Source organism: Protopterus annectens, chromosome 3.part0 (genome assembly GCF_019279795.1).
Source record: "Protopterus annectens isolate FY-2018-M chromosome 3.part0, PAN1.0, whole genome shotgun sequence".
Classification (NCBI taxonomy): Eukaryota; Metazoa; Chordata; order Ceratodontiformes; family Protopteridae; genus Protopterus; species Protopterus annectens.
This window is the reverse complement of record NC_056731.1, coordinates 1,651,768,559-1,651,783,421: the sequence shown is the minus strand read 5'-3', so window position 1 is coordinate 1,651,783,421 and position 14,863 is coordinate 1,651,768,559. Positions and strand designations below refer to the sequence as shown.

The 14,863-nt window shown below is 40.2% G+C and overlaps 1 protein-coding gene across 5 annotated transcripts in view; it reads right to left on the bottom strand.

Annotated features, from left to right (window-relative positions):
* RIMS2 (regulating synaptic membrane exocytosis 2) overlaps positions 1–14,863 on the bottom strand; it is a 6,281,053-nt gene that overhangs the window by 67,709 nt on the left and 6,198,481 nt on the right. For all 5 annotated transcript variants that reach the window (XM_044065683.1, XM_044065685.1, XM_044065684.1 and 2 more), the window contains one exon: positions 3,619–3,760. In XM_044065683.1, the coding sequence (XP_043921618.1) occupies positions 3,619–3,760 (142 nt within the window). The remainder of the gene's footprint in view (positions 1–3,618; positions 3,761–14,863) is intronic.

Sequence of the window (14,863 nt, the reverse complement as noted above, 5' to 3'; positions counted from 1 at the left end):
GGCTACATATACTGCTACCTCTTGACTCTCTTACTATCTATATCTTCTCATTCCTTCATAGAATGCCTCTAGTGTACTACTAGATTATGTATCACTTGTGAAAATAAGGCACTATATCTCAATGTACTACACTCCGATCTAATCTCATCCTTTACTGATCTAAATAACTCACAGTTAAGTTATGCAATGCATTTACTTCCAATTGTACTTTGATATGTCTTGCCTACATAGTCAGATGTTATTCATGTATGTATGTATATGCACTAACTGGAGCTTTTCTCCCTGGACCTCCACTGAAAAAGGACATGTGTCCAGCCTGACTTTCCCAGTAAACAAATGTAAAATAAATAAATAAATAAATAATAATGCTTTAACTCAAAATTAAAATGTCAAGGAGAAGCAATACCACTTTCAAGAACATTTTGATATGGGAATGCTTTGAAAGAGGGGGAGCCATGGGCAGACATGCTGAAATGACAGATAAATTAATATTGACAGGAATAAGAAAGGTCATAAGAAAGTAACTCACACAAATATTGTAAAACCAGTGAATCACTAGCCATGAATTGGTGCTGGTTATGTTGTTAGTACCAACTAGAAAATCTTTCTCATTTGCTAGTACACAATTTTCTAGTAGCAGTCTTTCTTGCCTCCATTAGTACCTGTTGCACGTCCTCAGAAAACATGATGTTAAGATCCTACCATTCAGGCAAGTCAGTTGAAGTTGTTTGGGGTCAGGATCTATCAAACACTCCTGTTCTTATGTGACTAGATCCAGTCCATGAGGATGTTTGTGATAATTGCCCCTGGCCAATTCTAAAAGAAGGCAGAATCATTGTTGCCTGGGCCTGAAGAAAGCCAGAACAATGACCTTAGGGGATTCCTTCTGAATCTTCAGAAGTACCCTGGATATCAGTGAAAAGGGTGGAAAAGCATACAGGAACATTCCTGTACACGGAAATGAAAAGGCATCTATTTTCCAGGCCTTCTTGCATTGAGTTCTGGAGCAGAACCTTGCCAGCTGATTGTTCAAAGAGGAGGCAAAAGGGTCTTTCATGAGAACTCCCCACAGATGGATGAAATCTTAGAAGACTCCCAATCTAGTTTCCATTTGAGAGGGACTGCCTTTGTCCTGTTCAGCCTGTCTGCCACACAATTATACTCTAATGGAATATAGGAAGCCTGTAGAGTGACAGTGTGTTGTAAAGCTATATCCAATGCTAACAAGTCTAGTTTGCATAGGGTGAAAGATCTGGTTCCCCCTTGCTTGTTTATGTTCCACATCAATTTGGTATTGTCTGCAACATCCTGAAGTAGTCCTAGTGTCCAAATGATTTCTCCTCACATAAACCCCAGAACTGAAATGGGTGTTGTTGCTGGGACCAGAGAGACTTCAGATGCTATTGTATCGTATTCATGTGAAGTCTTGCCAGCGGTATCATGACAATCATAAATGCAATGAAACACAGAATCCTGAGGAATTATTTTCTCACAGTGTCCAAAGTTTGAGTGGAAACCCAGTGGGAAAAAATTAAATATAGATCTATTTTTTGCTGTGGAAGAAAATCTCGTTGTACTGTGGGGTATAGCAGATACCCCAGAAACACAACTCTGTGTGAGAGTCAAAAAAACTGAATGTTCTCTTGGGATCCCAGCCTGCATAGGAGATCTCTCACTCAAGTGAAAGATTCCAGACACTCTGAAAAACACTCTGCAAAGATAAGTAAGTTGACTAAATATATCAAAATGTGGATACCCTCTAGCCTAAAATGTGCTATAACTGAAGGTAGATACTTGATGAACACTCTTGGAGCAATGGATAGCCCAAAGGGTAAGGCAGAGAACTGATAGTGTGATTCATCCAGACACACAAAAACTTAAGAAATGTCCGAAGTCTGGATGGATAGGAATGTAACAAACATGTTTTAAATCTAAGGTTATCAAAAAAGTCAAAAGAGGAAAATGGGGTACTAGATTGTGTAGTGTCAGCATATTGAACTTGGGCACTATCACAAATTGGTTTAGGAAGGAATGAACCAGTCTACAGGCATTTTCTTTTTTTGACACCAGAAACACATATGGATAAAAAATCTAATCCCATCTGGGAAGGAAGAACTGTTTCTATTACCCCCTAAGAAACTATGTGCTGTACGACAATAGGGAACAGAGGAGATTGGTCTGGTGAATGTGGAATAATTCCTTGAAAAGGAAGGATTTCTTCCCACTGCCATTTGTACCCCTGCTAAAAGAGACTCAGAACCCAGTTGTCTGAAAGAATCTATTGCCAAAGAGGAAAATGGAGAGTCAGACTTTCTGGCAGGGATAAGGGACCACCAGGGTGGGAAGAGAGGGAGGGGAAGACAATGTCCCTTACATAGTCATTCTGGCTTATTTGAGATCCTTTTTGGGGGGGTCCTGTGTTTCTTGCCAAAATTGAATGAGGGAGCAAAAAAAACCCTTTGGAAAAAACAGAGAGGGAGGACTGAAAAAAAAAATCTGACAGATTCCCTGTATCAGCTTACCCCTCTCATCACATTTTTGAAAACCTCTACAGTAAAAGGGCAAAAAAACTAAATTTCTAACCAAAGGTGAATTTAAAAATCTCATTTTACATCCTGTGAGAGGTTTTGAAAATGCAGCCAGGCAAACCTCCTCAACTAAGCACTAGAGGTGATAGCCCTGGATGCGGTATCTAGAGTCATAAACACACTTTAAACAATGTGCAGTGACCTGAAAAATAGAAGAAACTAAACAAAAAGAAGATTTTTAAGGAATTGCAAATAAAACATTCCTCATACTTTCACAATTAGTCAAAGTAAAATTAACATATGAGCCTGACAATTCAAAATTCAAAAAATTAAGGTTGCTGAAGTATACACTTTTCCCCAAACTTATCAATTGTTTTATCATCCTTGTCAGAATGAGAAGCATTAGAGTTGATAAAATGCTATGCGGCATCATGGGACCTCTTTCCCACAGAAACAAAGCAGCACAAAAGAAGCTGAAATTTCAATAATAGTGTAAAGTTACTTTTCCCACGAAAAACTCAGTAAAAAGCTATCTAATACACTTCACCAGTCCTCAAAAATAATTTAAATTTAAACATTCTAAAACCATTCTTTTCTGAGGAGAAATTACATCAACATTTAAAAAGCCAAACACAAAAGTGCGCTCACATTTTACAGTACAGTAAAATTGGCTGAGTCAATACAAGCATATATTCCTAGTATAAAAAGTAATTTCCCACACATGAAAGTAACATTAAACATTAATAAAACAGTATATGCAAGTTTGTTCTCCAAAGGAAACTTATCTGCCCAGCAATGGAACAGCACAAGCTGACCATCGGGCCTCAGAAGTCTGCACAGGAGCACTTTCTTCAGCAGTAGGCAAGCTCTGAAGGGCTTGGCACCCAAACCTGTCATTTAGTCATCTCAGCTACAGCTAACGGTTTAAGGACATGAAAGGTGCCCTGAAGCTTTGGAAGTGGATTGGCTGCTACATCCCATGCAGGATATAACCCATATACCTTAGGCTACTGTAGCAGTGATCAAACTTAAGAACATTCAGTTTAATGCTACAACTACAGCAATAGATTCTACCTTTACTTTAACTTACTTCCCCTCCGAACTATAGCTGTTCATGCTCCCATCTGTGGATTCCCGGCTAGCCTGTCGTGTCATCCGACTTCTCATTTCCACAGCTAGTCCAGTTTCTGTACTTCTTTGGATGGTACTTCTTAGCTTCTTTCCTCCGGCTTCTAAAAAAAGTGAATAAAAAGATAAGGTCAGTCTAAGTGAGATATAATTTCTGTTTCCTACAAAATCACCTATGGAAGCCTGCTCATGTTGTATTTATTTTTGTTGAGGCATATTTTGCATTGGCACCTTATTGTCTTGCATCATGTCATAAATGCAGTTCTCAGAAGGAACATTTGTCTTTGCCACTAATGTATGAAAGATAAGACATGACAGAAGTGAAGCAATAATAATGAGTTTGATGATACCTGCAATTAACTTATATCATGGCTAACAATGTACTAAACACACAACATCACGTACTTCTATTCTGCAATTTACATCCTTTTGATACTATTTTTGTTTTTCAAATGAGAATTCCCTTTAATACCATCACATAGTATCTGCAAAACAAAGCAAATTAACAAACGTAAAGTTCTAATAATTTGCCAGTTATTTAAGAAATAAATAGAAGGACATGCATGATCCACTTCTCTGACTGCACTAAGGTGAACTTGCTAAGTTGTAGTAGATAAGAGATCCACTTAAACTTCAGGAAGGTCTCTGTGTTACTCTCACACTGGAGACTAACAGGAAAATGGATGGGTTGGTTTTAGGACCATTTCTGAAAAGCAGATGATACACGGTTAAATGATAGGATATGGAATATTGTAATGCATGGAGTTGTGTTAAGAATGAGAAAAGTGACCAATAGAGTACTACTGTTGGAATTAGTCCTGGAAGAGTATTCATTAATGTGTGTGTCTCAGACATCTGTGAGGGAAAAGAGAACAGGGTCAGTCTCTTTTTAATGACATAAAGACAGGTGCAACAATGAATGATGGGGATAATATTCTAGCAAAGGATTCAGCAAGGGTGACCACTGCATAGAAAGGTGTCAGCTGAGGCTCAGTTCAGACATATTCAAAGTACTGCATTTGAGCCACAACAACCACAGTCTGACAAAGCAGCAAGTGGAGTGGAAGTGATGGGAACAAAGAAGGAAAAGAATCGGGATTTTGGGGATAACTGATCTGGACTATCAGGAGCAAACAGAATGCTGCAGCACATCTTCAGAGGGACAGATACTAAACGCAAAGTAGTAGCTTTCCCATTCTATCAAACATTCAGTAGACCATACCTTGATTACTGTGTGCAACTCTGGAAGCCACACAAGAAAAGAGACATCAGGCTGCTGGGAGTCCAGAGGAAAACCACCATAAAGATTTGTGGTATGGATGGGAAAGGATACAAGCACAGACCATAGGAGTTACAACTCTTTTCACTGAAGACTAGAAAGGGAGTGAAGCATGATACTGGTGCACAAGATCATGTAAGGGAGATATGAAGGGTTCATACTGAACAAGAATGGCAGATGGAAAGTTTATAGTCACAGGCAGAGGACTGTTGTCAATAACTACTCTATGTATCTCTGACAGTAATTCTTCATGAAAGTACTGCCAGAGTGGGTAGATGAGGAATCCACACAGCCACTCAAGAGGGCAGTGGACAGGAGGAAAGGATGGGACGGAGAGGAGATACTACCTTAATAGCACTTATATGGCATGCTAGATTAGTTTATTGTCTCCTTTTATTATCAAGCAAATGTAGTGTAATATAATGTAAAATCATGCAAGATGCTGTATTAGTATTTAAAATACTACCTTTCTTTGTACTCTGTATTAGACAAGAATTATACATGAAGCTTTTTATTACTTCCTGAAATAATTTTTGAAGTGTTGCCAAGTAAAATAATGAATCTAAAATCTCTTATTATAAGCACATGGTGTTCCACTAGTGTTAGTAAAATAGCTAAAGCTTAAATTGTGAAGGAATTCATTTTCTATTGCAGAGCAACACATTTGCTTTAATAAACAATTAAAGAACAGTTTATCATATGGAAAATCTGCAATCTGTAGCACTATACAACAGACAAGACAGCTTCTAACCTTGGAGTGATGCACTTGTATTAAACACATGACAAAATTTCATCAGAGTAACCAAGAAAAAATTAAATACTTCTGAAAAACCTTAGCTAACACATGGAAAGCAAGCATCAATACACCAAACCCACAGATGTCTGCAATTTTAAATGAATATAAGTGGTTTAGTATAGAAAAACAGTATATCTGCTAACCTGGCAAGAAAAATGAGCTCTTACAATTAGCCAGATCAAACGTATATGTGACTACATAATGTATACAAAGCTTTATTCTCATCTGCAGTGGTACATTATTTTTAAAAAGCATACTCTTTCTGTTCCGGTTACTGTAATGCACCATAACAGTGATTACTCCACTTGCAGTACATACAATCAATATAGCATAACAACAATGCATTAAACACTTCTAATGTATTTTAGCAAGCTACAAATAGTTTAGCAAAAACACAGGTTCATTAGGTTCATAGGTTCAAATGCAAATTATATGTCTCCTACTTTGCAAGTATAAAAAAATTAATTTTGGAAGTTAAAATAATACAGAGTTCTTTCGTTGTAATTAATATACTGTGTGCTCAACAGTACCAATGGTCTTTGCTTACGCAGCCTTTCTAACAGAAAATGTATATCTTTTTGATGAGCATCACTAACATTAATATTTTTACTGCTTACAAACAAAAAGTGGATAAGTACCAGAAATGCAGGGGTTCAAACTGGAAAGAAGCACATTATCACATCATGGAGCCAAACACAGAGTCATAGAAACTGGGATCTGCACTAAAGCAAGAAAGATTTGACTAGAACTGTAGGCAAAAAAAAAGTATGACTAGCTAAAAGTTGGTGAGGCCTAAGCACAGGTCACCTATCCTTGAGGGACTGAGTGGAACATGCTGTTGCTGGCTTGTTGTCTAGTAGAGAAAAGGAAGATAATCTGTAGGGCTCCATTAACTAAGGTTGCAAGCTGATGTCCTGTACTGTACACAAGGCAATGTAGTGCAAGTGAGTTGATGTCACTGCAGGCCTGAATTGCAGGACTAAATACATCAGGTAATACAAAACAAGACTGTCTATCTTTAATAAGTTCATAGGCTGATATGTGTACACTAGGTGAACACTGGGGCCTTTTTAAGCCTATACATCTCAAACCTCTGAAAAGTTGTGGTACCCTTGGTAAGTGTAAGCAGGGGCTTGAGGGATGGAACATTTACTAGCATGGGCCTGGTAGATGAACCATTTATAGGTTCATAGGAGGTTACTACGCTATAGGCCCTATGGCCTTTATAAGCCTAGCCATGTTATACCCTTGTTCACTTATTGACAAGCTGTATGGCCTATATTTGCTGGGCAAGTCTATGATCAGCACCAACTGTCCTTATCCAAGATGGACATAGGTGACATCACTGGGGTAAATTTACTGTCTCCCATCCAGCTGTATAAGTTACGCTTAAATAGGGTCATTGAGTAGCCTTGTTTTACATGAACTGGGAGTTTGTTTCAGAGGACTGTCAATCTCTGGGAGACATATCTGTCTCTCCAGCATGTCTGTTAATGTTGCAGGCTAGGTTAAGATCTGAAGAGCGAGTCAATCTTGTCCTACGTGACTTACAGATGTGCAGCATTTCCATTAGGGCAGGGTCCGAGACTGCTCTGTAGACCAGGCACAAGTCGCCTTGCAGCAGCCTATAAGATACAGCAAACAGTGACAGAGCCTTCAGTTTGTCCATGTAGGTCATGTGTTGAAGGCCCTGGATTTTCTTGGTGAGAAACCTCTGCGGTCTCTCCAGCTGCTGCAGGTATCTGGTGAGGTACATACAGAAGGGAGCATTGTATTCTATTAGTTGTCTGATGAGGGATGTGTACAGGGGAGTTATAACATCCTTAGCTCTGGATGCAATGCTTTTACTTATGAGATGTGCGACATAGAAGACCTTCCTTACCACTGTGGACACATGGTGATCGAAGTTAAGGTTGCTATCAACCTGTGTTCCCAAATCTCTCGCCACAGGGTTTGAGCTAAGGGGGTACTGTTAATGCTGTAATTTGCAGGGACCTCCGCTTTGCCTAAAGGGATGATGACGCATATTTTTGCATTTAGTTTAAGTCCATAGCTTTGGCACCAATCATTTGTCTGTGTAAGCCCTTCTTTGTAGTATGTCAAAATCGCTGGGGGATTTAATGATTGCATCCAGTTTGTAATCATCGGTGAACTTGATAAGCCACAGGCCATCTATTTTTGCCTGGACGTCTGAGAAATAGATTCCAAGCAGTAGAGGGCCCAGCACAGATCCTTGTGTTACACCACTGGTAACTGGTCTGCTGATAGAGGTGGAATCCCCAGCTTTGACTGTATGTGTTCTGTCAGTGAGCCAGTTGGCTACCCATCTAGTGACACAAGTTAATTCCCGTCTGAATGACCTCCTTGGACCTAAATGGCATACTTTTGTTTTAAGTTGTATAACATAAAATGACTTCCTTACTACCACAGACACGTGATGATCAAATGCTAGATTGCTATTTACGTTTGACCCCAAGTCTCTGACTACTGGGTCAGCTCTTTAGTGATGTTTATGAAATCCAAGATGCACTTTTTCAGGGAGAATAGCTGGAGGAAATGCACATGTTAGGGACAAAAATATTTAGAAATTCAAAGTATTTCATTAATCGGACTTGTGGAAATAATTCCATGCAGATTACATCAGCAGCTCTGTGTACAGATTATTAGACAGTAATTGTTCTTCCTCAAGGTGCCAGTCTAAAATTTACAAACAATCAGATGTTGTCATTCATAGGTTCCTAGATTAATACTAGGCTATTGATACAGTGGATCTTATGCAGCCTAGCCAAAAGATCCCAAATCATGAATATCCAGTGACATGAATAAATATGCAGTTAAAACCAGTTCATTGAGGGCTTGAGAGGCAGACCCATGGTGTATTTAATACCTGCCTTCAACTCCTTTCAATGGGAGCATGAGAAGCCATACCTGGAATATATTTACAATTTCCTATCCATTCATCTAGGTTAAGTTTAAAGAGGGTCCTGGAGCTACTTGTTTTACACCCAAGGGAAGTCTATTCCACAAAAGAGGGATTCTCTCAGTGAGATCTACCTTAGCAGCATGTCCTATTTAGATTGTAGTGGAAATTTAGCTCTGTTGAGAGGGTATTTAGGATGTTATTAGTTTTGTGGATGTGCAGGAGATCACACAGGATTAGATCCTTTGAGGGTCTGTAAGCTAAACAGGTCTCCTCTCAGGAATTTGTAGGGGGGGGGTGCTTTAAGGTGATCAGTGCAGCTGAAGAAAGGAAATACTGTGGTCCCTCAAGCAGAATCATATGCTTAGATAAGTATATAACAAACGGGGCATTATAGTTCTATAATATGCCTGAGAAGGGAGGAGTAGGGAGGAACAATAACTTTCTTAGACCTTAAAGATAATACATTTGGTGATCAATATGAATAGACAAAAGGATTTCCTAATGAGTGTATACATGGTGATCAAAGAATACTGTATTGTTAATGAAAGTGCCCAGATCTGGGTCTATATTACATGACTGAAGCTTTAGGTAGTCAAATACCTAAAGCTCGATCACTAAATGTCTAAGTACCAAAACCGCGAACGGCAGTTTCCACACAGGGAAACAACTGATTTGGCCATTACACAGATTTTGCCCTTTCTACAATGTGGCACGATCTTGGAGTTGGTATGTTTAGTTGGGGGGGGGGGGGCTCACTTGATTTGTGTTTAATGTTTTATTTTTTTTTTTAGTTGGGACAATGGCATTGTTTCCCCTGTGTGGAAACTGCTGTTCATGGTTTTGGGACTTCGACATTTAGTGATCGAGCTTTAGTTATTCAACTAGCTAAAGCTTCGATCATGTAATATAGACCCCCCCCCCCAGATCTCTAGTGCTGAGTCAGTTTTCAAGGTGCATCACCTATGTGTTAGGTAAATGGGTGTCCAGGTTTGCCAAAGAACACAATGCCGCATTTCTTGGAATTAAGTTTAAAACTGCTGTCTAGGCACTGTTTGTGGGAGTGTATAAGCCCATCATGCAGAATATGGAAGTTGGATGAGAAGTTTCTGAACTGCTCTGAGTTTACAGTCATATGCAAACTTGCTCCACTACAGGCCTTTGGTGTCACCCTTAGCATTATAGAAAACAAATACCAAAGAATATCGGTTCCATGACCAATTTCTGGGGAACATCCTGGTAAGAGTACAGTTGTGTAAGTAAATTTACCTTAACAATAGCTGTTCGAATGATCACTGTTGCACGTCCTTGCTAAAGAAGTGACTAAAAAGAATTAAGACCCTATCATCTAGGCAGTCCAATGACACTGATTGGTGTTGGAGTGTATCAAATACCCCCTTTCCTATGTGAGTGGATCTACTTTATGAGGAACTTTGTGGTAATTGCCCCTAGCCATTTCCAAAAGAAGGGAGAAGCACAGTTGCCTGGGACAGAAGGGAGTCACCACAATGATCTTGAGAATTCCTTATGAAACTTTAGAAGTACCCTGGATATTAGTGGAAAGGGTGGAAAAGCATACAGGAACATTCCTGTCCAAGGAAAAGAAAAAGCATCTGTCTTCCAGTCCTTCTTGCATGCAGTCCTGGAGCTGGATCTTGTCGCTGACTGTTCACAGAGGAGAGAAAGATGTCTACTTGAGGAACTCCCACAGACGGACCAAATCTCGGGAGACCCCCTAATCCAGTTTCCATTCCTGAGGGTCTGGACTTGCCCTGATCATCTGCCAGACAGTTCTGCTTTGATGTAATGTAGGATGCCTGTAGAGTGAGACTGTGCTGTGAAGCTACATCCCAAGCTGACATGGATAGTCTGGGGGTGGGGGGGTGGGGGGGGGGGTAAGACCTGGTTCCACTTTGCTTGTTGATGTACCACATGACTATGTGTCTGTAACAACTTAAAGAGGTCCTAGGACCAAATATGATTCAGAGAGTTGACTGCCTTGATCAAAACAAGCATTAATTTTATAGTTATGTGCTTGCATCTGTCCTTGGTGTCCCACACACCTTGCACTTTTATCCCTCCTGAAATTGCACCCCAAACAAAGTCTGAAGCATTTGTGGTGACTGACTGATTTGAAACAGGGAGGGAGAAAGGGAGACCTGGATTTAGGGGTATTTCTTGTCTTCACTAAATGATTTCCCTTCTGACAGGCCCCAGCATTTGGATCTGAAAAAACAAAGAAGCTTCAGATACCACTGTATCTTTCTCATGTAGAGTCTTGCCAGGGGTATCATGAGAAATAATAATGTTATCCAGACACATAAAACCTTAAGAAATGTATGAAGGCTAGATGAATAGGAATGTGCTGATAAACAGGGAAAGTTTAATGAGGAAGAAGATGTAACAGATTGTGAAGTGACAACATTTTGAATGTTGGCACTATCACAAATAGGTTTAGGAAAGAAAGGTCCAGAACTGGTCTCCAAGCATTTTCTCTCTTTCACTGGTATGAAAAACATCCCTTAATAAAACACCTTTCCAACCTGAGAAGGGGGAACAAACAGATCCTTTCATTCCCTGAGAGCCCATGTGAGAAAGGACAGATGGAAGCAAAAGCATCTTGTCTGGAGGATGAGGAATTATTCCCTGGAATGGAGGAATTTCCTCCCACTGCCATCTGTAACCTTGAAGAATTATCTTCAGAACTCATTTGTATGAAAGGATTGCTTGCCAAAAAGAAAAATGGAGAGCCAGACATTCTGAAAGAAAAGTGGCGCTTACAGGTTGGGAGAGGGGAACAAAGTCTCTTAAACAGTCATTCTGACTTATTGAATTGTCCTTGGCTTTGGGAGATTCCACAATTCTTCTAGGGATCCCCTTGCCAATTCTTCCTAAGGAGGGCTGAAAAATCTTACAGATTCCCTGTATCAGCTTACCCCTTTTGGCACACTTTTTGATATCCTCTGTATCAGAAGGGACAAAATCTAAATCTCTATCCCAAGAAGAATTTGAAATCTCATTTTTAATATCATCTGGTAGGTTCTTGGAATACAGCCATGCAAACTTCTTCAAAACAGTACCAGTGGCTATGGCCCTTGAATAATTAGCACCAGAGTCATACAGACACCACATACAATGAGTAGTGACTTGAACAACAGCAGAAGTTAAATTATTTAAAAGAAACTTTTCCTCACAAGAATAAACTGCAAATATACATTTCTCATATTTTCACAATTAGTCAGTACAAACCTTAACGTATAAGACTGTCAATTCAAAATTCTGAAAATCAAAGCTGCAGAAGCCTATATATTTTTCCCATACATATCAATAATCTTTTTATTCTTATCAGAGAGAGTAGGACTGGAATTAGCGGCTCAAGGATTAACTAAAGCTACAACTGCTGGATCAGGTTTGGGAAGAGTATATAAACACAAAAAGACTGAGGAACATTATACATCCTATCTTCTTTTTTAGGGGCAGCCAGCAAGACACACACATCCTCAAAAGGTGAGAAAACTGGAGGAATAGGTGTAAGTTCTGGAAAGTCCTTTGGTAACAGTGCATAGTATTTTGTGACAGATGAGAAACCACAGTGTTCTCCAACTGAAAACACTGGCACATTCTAAAAATAGGATCAGAGAAAGAGAACTCCCCACAGGGCTAATTAGAAACCGAGCTCTCCTCTAAGTCAGAATCAGAAATATGAGGAGAAAACCCTTTATCTGTCCCAGCATCCTTCTGTCCATTTTCAGAATCGTGAATCTCTTAGGGAAAGAAGGTATCCCTCTTTCTTTTACCAGAGACTACTTTATAAGAAGGATCAGCAGCCTGAGTTAAACCCTAAACAAGAACCAGCAAACTAATTCTGTCTACGGAAACATGAGGAGGAGTAGACACATGATTAGTTTTCTGTTTCTTTTTGAAAGGAAAACTGGGTCCAAGAGTGTTATTAATGGCAGCAGCAGCTTCTAATGGTATGGGCACGCCATTCTGACAAAAAGGGAAGTCTTACCTGTTCCCTCTGTCAGGACTGGCAAATGTGGCTCTCCCTTGCCTAATGAGAGAACCCCAACAGCAGCACAGGATGTGACTAACTCCCAGCCCAAAGTGGCTGTAGGTGCTACACCATAAGGATCCAGGGTAAAAGATGAATAGTCTGAGGTAAGCTAATGGCCACAGCAGAGTCACCCACCTGTAGCAGGGGAAAATTGCTAGCCTTCTGTAATGGCAAGTGCTGTTTGCTTAACTTTTTTTTAGTTAGGTTAGCTCAAGCTGCCAGACAGTTCAGGTGCATGGAAGGTGAAATGGCAAAGGCCTTTGATATCTTTCCACACTCTGGCATTATTGATAAGCTATTCAAATTAAATGGAAACCCCTGTGTTACCTGCTGGATAGCAAACTCACCAACAGAATCATCGGAGGCACACTATCACTGAAAAGAGTAGATGTTCTTCATACTGATCGCTGCTGCAGTAGCTTAAGATAAGATTTATATCCTCCCAAGGATACAACAGATGATCAGCTTCCAGACAGGTAGTATAAAATGATTTGTTACATCTAATACATCAGTGACATGTTCAAAGAAGTCAATTGGGTACAGGAGACAAGATCTAACTGCAACAAACCTAAACTGTCTTGGGTAGAAGGCTGCCTATGTCATTGTTAAGTTCCATAATGATGCATTCCATTGCTTTATAAAAAAGGCTGGCCAGGCTTATAGATCTGCAGTTTCCATGGTCAATAGTGTGTCTTCCTTGTGGAGTGGGATGACTACAGCAGTTCACCACACCTATGGTACAAATCTAGTGGAGAGGTTAAAACTGAACAGACGTGGTTAAGTGTCTTAAGAGACGAGGCCTGGTGCTTACAAGTAGGCAGCCTGGCACATTATCAGGACCCATGGAGCTAGTGACTTTGACCTTGAAGAGAGCTCGCAGACATGATCAGAGGGGGTGGTGTGAGCAGGATTATACATTGTGGAAAGTTAGTTTGACATAGTGGTAAATTTGAGATGAATGTGCCAGCCATTATGTTGGCTATGTTCTCAGGAAATGAATATGTGCAGTTGTTACATATCTCCGTGCAATACTGAACAACAGTTCTGTGGTTTCTGAAATAACTGCAGAAGACTTTATTGTTGTGCTTAACATATATGGCAATTTTCAATTCATACCTGTTTTTGGAGGATTTGGTTTTACTTCAGAGATCTTTACTGATTTTTCTGAGCTCTCCTCTACATGATCAAGTGTGACGTCCCCACTCTGGGCCAGCAATCATGGAGCCTGAATCCTCACCACTGACACTGGAGGGGGCCATTCATTTGGAACAAAAAAGGATACACTCAGTATTTACAGATGCAGCTCTCTGCATCAAGCAAAACTTTCCCTAAGAGCACACAGGGAACACACACAGTCCGGGGTCTGGATTTCTCTATCTGTCTCCCTCCAGGTCCTCAGTAAGACTCCCCACTGGCAATGCTATAGAGTTGAGACATCAGCCAAGTTCTCCACCACTCTCTCTGTAAAACCAGTGCTTCATGCACCTGCTCCAATCAGCTGACACACACACACACACACACACACACACACACACACACACACAGACACACACAGACACACACACACACACACACACACACACACACACACACACACACACACACACACACACACACACACACACACACACACACCTGGGAAAGCCTGGCACAGATTTACTAGCTATGCCCTCTTCTGCCCAGAGTATAACTCATTCTCTCTGGTAGAGCTCTTTTGAGTGCGTGCCTTTAACTCCCAGTGGGCATGGCTTAAGCCTTTAAAAAATGAAGTTATCATCTTACAGTTATAGAAAATACTCATTGAGAGAGGTCAAATATCAATTCAGTTGTGTTTGCTATCACATATGCTTCAAGGCAAAATATCCTGGTACCTTGTGAGTAACATGGTTTTGGAATTATTAATGCAAATATGAGCAATCAATATTTGACACCTACAGGAGCAGGAGCAGTAGGAGTTAACTGCAGAAGACGCATGGAGGAGCACTCGGCTGTAATGAGATAAGGTAGTTATACTGTCACCAGACACTCCAAAGCCAGCTACTCTAAGGCTCTTGCAAGGGTACCCAATTATACTGAGTGAAATTAATACTATTAGAAATGGCAATGTTGATTAAACAGCAAGGCTTTCAGGAGTGGACGCAGTCTCACAGAATAA